General features: G+C 32.0%; 1 protein-coding gene across 1 annotated transcript; it reads right to left on the bottom strand.

The window, feature by feature from the left end:
- Positions 1 to 1,460: 1,460 nt before the first annotated feature.
- Positions 1,461 to 7,579, bottom strand: LOC119600991. The gene is made up of 2 exons (XM_037951600.1): positions 7,573 to 7,579; positions 1,461 to 1,825 (listed from the first exon to the last, which is right to left on the bottom strand). The coding sequence occupies exons 1-2, from the start codon at positions 7,577 to 7,579 to the stop codon at positions 1,461 to 1,463; spliced, it is 372 nt and encodes a 123-aa protein (XP_037807528.1).
- Positions 7,580 to 7,997: the final 418 nt, after the last annotated feature.

The raw sequence follows: 7,997 nt of genomic DNA on the forward strand, positions 1-7,997 counted from the left end.
GTGTTTCGATAAACCCTGAGTACAATATGAAACATTTGCTATAAAGTATGGATTTTATGATTTTAATTCTACGATTATAGAGGTGATACGAATAGACTGAGCAGAGGTGGTGGGTTAAATTCGGTTCATGTGTGTAACTAAGAACTATAACGAATAGTGTATATATTTGTATAACTGAATGTGTGTGTTTGCGACACTTGAACCACTGGAAATAACCCCTCAAACAGCTGTTTTAATACAAGTAGAGTTGCTGTCGGTAATAAGGCGTTAAACCAAAGAGAAGTTGGGACAAAAAATCGTTACTAAAATAATTTACTTGGCAGCTGATGATATAAAAGATATGGAAAATTTTTTGTAGAATATTTCAGTTTTCGAAACATTTCATATTGTACGGTAGAATTGCTTAGGATTTAATTCATTCATATGTATGCCAACAGAAGGGATGATATAAATAGTATAGATTTATTTATTTCCTTGCAGTTAAGCATAAGTTTCGATTCCTATCATAATTCTAAGTTTAGGTATAAAGGGTAGCCACTCAATTTAAGAGTCCCACTTGATTGCGGTCCTGTTGTGCCTTAGTTTAAACCAGTGCCTTTTCAGTTTGTAAGGCAATACCATTCATGACGAGTTCGTAAGCTTTACAGTCCTGGAACCCATATACGCGTTGTCCTGGAAACTTTTGCTATATCTTTCAGAGATACCCGGCCTTCCTCGGTTAACCGTGAAGATAACCGCAAGATTTCTAATCTTAGCTTTGTTGGGTGTATATATACATATGTCCCGATATTTGATAAAACCTAAGCCAGTTTGCCGCTTGTTTGATACACAGAGAAAACAGATTCGTTGCCACAACCGAATTTGTTTCCAATCGAATTTGGTCGGTTACAACAACTACCACATAAATTGGTTGCAATTACCCAATATTTCATTTGTTAAAATTATGTTTTTAGAACACAGGTAAGTTGTTAGCACCGAATTATCGATTGAAGTCATTGATTAAGTAGTTGTCATAATTACTTATTTTAAAATACAATTCGGTTACGGTGACCGAAACTATCAATATTAGTAACCAATAAAAATACTCGTATTGTTTTATATTTATTTGATTTTTTTTTATTTCCTAGTAGATATGCATGTACATATAATTTGTTTTTACATTTTAAATTCAATCCTTACTGTACGTTCATAAATCCATTGATAGCGCGAAACTGCAATATTTTAAATAAAACGTACTTTGCAGTATTTCTTGTTTCATATTTACATATTGTTACAGATCTTACTAATTCACAAAACCTAATGTATTTATGAACGTACTTATATTTTTTAGTTTACGTCTACATTTCTACTGAAAAGAAACATAATAAAATATTTGGAAATGACAATTTACATATATGATGCCAATCTTATTCGCGATGCCCACCAGATCATAATCACAGGCAGGTGAAAATAAGCCTTCTTTAACCATCGATGTATTTGATGCAATTTATGGTTGGTATATATTTCCTTGGGTAATTGTGGTTGCGGGCCAATTTTAATGTCTTACGTACACAGGTAATGAAAGCGCTCTTGATAATATCGGTCTGAGTCTTTTTAGCCTTCAACAAAGCTACAGCCTTAGCCTTCGTGGTACCGTTTTGTACCTTCGAGCCAGGTTTGGTAGCAACTTTATTGTACTTAGCAGCAGCACGAGCCATGGAGCTTCTTGTCAGCAGCAAGCTTCTTCTTGCTAGGAGCTTAGTATCAAAGGCGGGTTTTGCTGCAGTTTGCCTTTTTCCACCAGCCGAAACCTCCTTCTCTAGGAAGGAGGTTTCCGTTGGCTTTTCTATTAAAAAAAAAAGAATTGTAGTAATGATATAACACTAAAAACTACACAGCTTACACACATTTGTAGTTGAGATGATCTTGATATTAGCAGTTTTCAAATTTAAGATGATCAATTGTAGTTATGGGCACACAGCGTTCTGAAAATAAACGTATAATGTTTATTCTCTATATTTTAAAAGGAAATAGTTTTATTAACTTACAATTGTTCGTAAAAATCTGCAAAACTTCCAATTATTTGTAATTTTTCATTTTATTTATAAAATTTTGCTCATTTTTATTTCCTTATTATTTTAGTACTAAATTTTTTTTAAATGTCAAGTAAACTTAATCACATGTATATTGAATTCGGTTGGAAATACCGAATTATTCTTTATTTTATCAAGATAACCGAACTTTATATAGATTTAATTGAATTATTTTGGTACCATAACTAAAAACAAATGTTTGGCATTAATAATCAAAATTTTGATTACAAGTACTGATATTTACAGTTAAAGCAAATAATTATATATTTAATTCGATCTTGCTAAATAATATAATTAAAATAACCGTTTATAAAGCTCAAGTTGGTTAGATTAACTGAATTACTAGTTAGGCGAACCCTAGTTCCATCACAGTTATGTTTTTTCAGTTGTAATTATATAAAATATGTTGAATGTATTGTTTTTTAATAACTACAACTATTTTTCTCTTATAGTAAACAAATAATTATAACTGTGATCGATTTCCAATCGATCTTTTTTCTGTGTGTAGCAACTATTTCTGCCCGTAAAACACTACAGTAATTAGGTGGTCTAAAAGAGGATTTGATTCCACCCACTCTTGCACTCCTCTTAGAGCCCTTAGTGTAAACATACATTACAACATTGGATGAGTGGGATTCAGATACTGAATTCCTCTCAGGAATCCGGATGATGATGCGTTTATCGAAGTAAGGTTTCGTAATGCAGTAGTCAAAATTTACATGCAAGGATTCGAAACCTTTTATTATTCGTATGTGCCCTATGTTTTTACAATCAGACCACGAGTCATAAGCATTTATAATGATTGTGAAATTGGGGGCTAAGTAAATCGGCATCGGGTCAGGATCATTATAGTGAACAGAGTCTTCTTTCGCGTCGTCCTCATTGCTCCCGTGATGACGATTGAAACGTTTACACGTGTAGGTTGCTATATTAGCGCTACTTATTCAATTTTGAATATACATATTCCTGGATAGTTTACTGTCAAGGATCACTTCAAGATGCTTTACATGATCAGTAGCCTTGAGTCATAATCCGTTCATCTTTGGAGATATAAAGTTTTTCAACCTAATACCTCCTAGTAAAAACAACAAGCTGAGTTTTCAGCGGATTCACAGAATCCATGCAACATGGTATCAAGGAATTGGCTTGATATCAATACCGCTTGTCAGCATAAGAGACTGTCTTAATTCTCCTTCTAATTCAGTTAGCAAGGAGTTCATAGCCACATTCCAGAGAAGGGGACTCAGAACTACCCCGAAGTGTAGCGCGACAAACAAGTCTGAGTTTGTTGGTCAACTCTCAATCCATCAAGTGCAGCAAAGATGGGTTCGACATTACTTATACCTTAGACCAAGAAGATAAGAGAGTTCTCCTCTAGCGAGTGAAGAGCCGTTTCAATAGGCTTGCCCTAGATGTAGGACGCTGTGATCTAGATATTAATTCCGGTGGAATAATTAGTCTAGGATGTACATCAATGACCCTTTCAAAAGTTTTGAGAAGAAAATACGCAAGGCTGATTGGTCTATAGTTCATAAAGACCACATTGCATTTCATTCACATACGAGGGATCAATAGCATCCTATGGCAAGCTTTATAGATCGGTTACAGCCAGGGAATGGCAAGATCTTAGTTTTTCTGAAGTTCCGCAGGAATAATACTATCCTGACCTGGCGATTTATAACTGTTGAGCGCCCAAATATAATAGTAACAGAGCTAGTACCAGACGATATATGGACTGGGGCTGATATCTCGACATTGGTTAGTTGACATCCCGCCACTGTCAATCTATGTCTGAATCCATCTTGATCACCAAGGTAATTATTTAATTGCCTTCAAATCTGTATGTCATGCCATCCGTTTTAAACATTCGTAAAAATAGTGGAAAACTGTAGAAACCGCAGAAAAAGCTAGCTGGGACCAGCAAGAGAAAGCGGATCAAGTATTAAGAAGTTGATTTCTATGAGAAAATTGAGAATTAATCTCTAAAAAAACTCATTACATGTTCATTGCTACTAAATATTTTCTCACATCTGTATTTGTATGTACACATATTCAAAACTCTGCGAGACGGCATCAAGTATGTGTGTATATAAGTATTATCGATCCTTTTATTAAGCAAATATACACGAGTCATGGTAATAGTGGAGTGTGTTCTCAAAATTCAGGATAAAAACAGCTGATGTGTTTGTGGAAAAGGGAAATAAACCATATGATTTTTAGTTCAATTACTTACAATGTACTCGTGTACATATTACAGTTATTGGAGGGTTAATTTAGATTTATAGGCATATGTAACATGTTTTGTTAGGATTTTTTTTTTTCGTTCGTTCAAAAATTTTCCATTTGACAATTTGTCACATGTCGTGTCCTCCGCCTAACACATTTTGTATATAAGTACAAATACAAGTGAGTATTTCTATTTTAATTTGTGAATTGTAGACACAGTCTTGCACTTGTGCCAAAAATAACTTTAAAAACAGCTGAAATTTATTTATAAACCAAAGGAAGAAATAAAAAATAAGAAAAGAAAAAATATAAACTAAATAATACAAAACCGGAACTAGCAACCGGAACTAGTTATGAATGAAAGGAAGTTAGTTTTTAAGTAAATACAACAACAAGAATGAGTACTTTAAATATTTCATACACAACTACAACTGCAAGATATTGTTGGGTACATCATAATAACACATAAAATATTGAAAGGAATTTTTTTACATAAATTTATTTATTCCTGTAGAAATAACAAAAAAAAAAACGTTTTTTTTTTTTTTTGTTAAAATTTCGTTGGTTCTATATTTGTTTTATACACGTACTTACTCAATTATACAAAACTTGTATATAACGATTCCTTTTTATTCCTTTTGTTTTGTTCTTTTTGTTGATTTTAAGGGCTTCATTTAATAAAGAAATGTTGTTTGAATGTAAATTTATACACAAGAATGCCCAAAAATATAAAAAAATATCATAAAAATCTTTAACACATGATCGAATGTTTGTTTTTTTTATTTTTGGTTCATTGTGGCATAAATTGATCCTTTGCACGTTTTATGCTGTTCTTCCTATGTCTGTGTTTTTAAGGGAAGTTGTATGTTGGTTGTTTTTAGCAGTTTAATAAAATTTATTGTAATTTTTTCTCTTCTTCTTCAGCATACATATTTAAACCGCAAGGACACAAGGTGTGTTCTAATTTTAAATTATGACATTCAAAAATGCCTGTTATTATCTACACTGAAAACATTTATATGTACATATGTATATGTAAAATTGAGAGAATATTGGACTGAACGACTATGTGGACATCGAAAACAAATTAAGTAGAAGACTTTTGCGATTATACTGATTAGTGGTTCCATAACCAATATATCGGCTCAGAATCGGAAGATAACTAGAGCACAATTGTGTTATAATAGATGTGTGATTTCACATAGTCGCCATTAAGAGATCCCCTCGGAATTAGCGCTTGAATGATAAAATGCAGGCAATGCTAATCAAAGTAAGTAGATGGGTAGTTAGTTTTGAGTACCCAAGAATCATAATTTTAAATATGGTGAACGTAGGCTACCATACTATATCCATAGAATTCAGTCCATAATTGACCCAAACTCTACCAAATCCATATCTGGTTATCTACCATATATGGATTTTGTATTAATATCACAGAATGTCCAAAAATTTTTAATTTAACACCTTCCTTGCTTAGAAGCATATCCAGTTCTTACATCTATAAAACATATCAGATACATTAACAACCTGCTTATGTTAGTTTAGGTTGATTGAAAGATGTATACTACGTCAAATCAAAAAAAATATTATCGGGCCAGTTGTTGTATAAAGAAACTTTATAAGTATAGTACTCCTACAGGAATTTTACAAAGGGATTAACTTGGACCCGAGTAAAGCCGCATTGGCTACCTGTGATAACATAACCTAACATAGTACTCTATGAATGTATTATAGTCCGATGTTCAGAATCTCAGTTTCCTGGATGTTATATCCGAAATAATATCGTTTCCAAAATATTAGGTTATAATTTTGAAGAATGCCTGTCAATGCCAAAGAAATTGTTCAATAGTTTAACAACAGCCCTCTCCACATTTCGTATAGTTGTTTGAATCCTCACTTCAAATTTGTATAAGTGTACCCGAAATTTTTCGTGTTCGTTTAGAATACGTACTCACCTCGAACCACTCCACAGGATTTCTATGGTTCTACACATAGTTTTATTATTTAGAGTAGCCTTGGAACAATGAAACGCCCATATTTTTTATTGCGCCCTCGAACGTCGAACAGTTTTGCATTTGTCAGGTAAACTTCCTATAAAACTAGCACATTGGCTCTTTGTTCGATTCCCACCTGAGCTTCAGGTAAAGGACCTCACAAGAGGTCTGATAGAGGACTAGGTGTATTTCTTCGGATTTGACGTATGAACTTAGTAGTTAGTTAGTTAGTTAGTTAGTTAGTTAGTTAGTTAGTTAGTTAGTTAGTTAGTTAGTTAGTTAGTTAGTTAGTTAGTTAGTTAGTTAGTTAGTTAGTTAGTTAGTTAGTTAGTTAGTTAGTTAGTTAGTTAGTTAGTTAGTTAGTTAGTTAGTTAGTTAGTTCGTTAGTTAGTTAGTTAGTTAGTTAGTTAGTTAGTTAGTTAGTAGTTAGTTAGTTTAGTTAGTAGTTAGTTAGTTAGTTAGTTAGTTAGTTAGTTGTTAGTTAGTTAGTTAGTTAGTTAGTTAGTTAGTTAGTTAGTTAGTTAGTTAGTTAGTTAGTTAGTTAGTTAGTAGTTAGTTAGTTAGTTAGTTAGTTAGTTAGTTAGTTAGTTAGTTAGTTAGTTAGTTAGTTAGGTTAGTTAGTTAGTTAGTTAGTTAGTAGTTAGTTAGTTAGTTAGTTAGTTAGTAGTTAGTTAGTTAGTTAGTTAGTTAGTTAGTTAGTTAGTTAGTTAGTTAGTTAGTTAGTTAGTTAGTAGTTAGTTAGTTAGTTAGTTAGTTAGTTAGTTAGTTAGTTAGTTCGTAGTTAGTTAGTTAGTTAGTTAGTTAGTTAGTTAGTTAGTTAGTTAGTTAGTTAGTTAGTTATTAGTAAGATCGGGATTAACCAATAATTTTTTAACCAATAATTTTTTTAAGTGTAAAACAATTTCAAGGACACTAGTCAGCTGTTCGTTCTGGAAGATGTTGATGTGATGTGTTTCGAGTGAAATAGTACGTTTTTAAATAAATATAAAGATATGTAAAATATGCAGTAAATATGTGTAACTGTGCCTTTGTTAAGAAGGTCTGTGTGGTGTGGTGTCAGTTTTATATTTCATTTCAATTTTATTTATTTTTTTTAAAGGTGCCGCCGCCTAGTTTATTAAATGTATGTATTTTTTTCTTTTCGTGACGTTTTCTGTTTAATGTCAAACAGGATTTGCTTAGTCACACAATTTGAAAAAAGGATTATTTTCAAAGACCACAAATCAACACCCTTTTTTTCAAAACATCTTCGTTTCCATTCACCAACCAACCACACTCACTGCCCATTGTTAGATGAAAATGTATTGCGCCACATAATTGCGGGTTTTTCTTTTATTTATGTCAATCAAATATGAAAAAGGTGTAAAATTGATAAGAAATTAACTTAAAGTGTGTCGTCTCTTATTTTCTTAGGTAAACTGGTTCGAAAAAAAATAATATTTAAAAGGGTTTAAAGGATACATGTATTATCCCTTGTTAACATAATTTATACAATTAATGAAGTCACATTTAAGTAAGTGTATTGGTATTTCACATTTTTTTTGGAAATTTTTAAGAAAAATTGCCCATATTTATGGTCAAAATTTGTCTTTTGAATCCTTATTCTCAAAGCAGGTTTTATTTAAGTTAATTATCGTCAATCCTTTGCATTGTTCTTGTATTCTGAAAAAATTCTATAATTACATTAATAATGTTTCCTGCAAAT

Source organism: Lucilia sericata, unplaced genomic scaffold (genome assembly GCF_015586225.1).
Source record: "Lucilia sericata isolate MDLA Ls3-8-SP2 unplaced genomic scaffold, ASM1558622v1 Contig000133F_arrow, whole genome shotgun sequence".
Lineage (NCBI taxonomy): Eukaryota > Metazoa > Arthropoda > Insecta > Diptera > Calliphoridae > Lucilia > Lucilia sericata.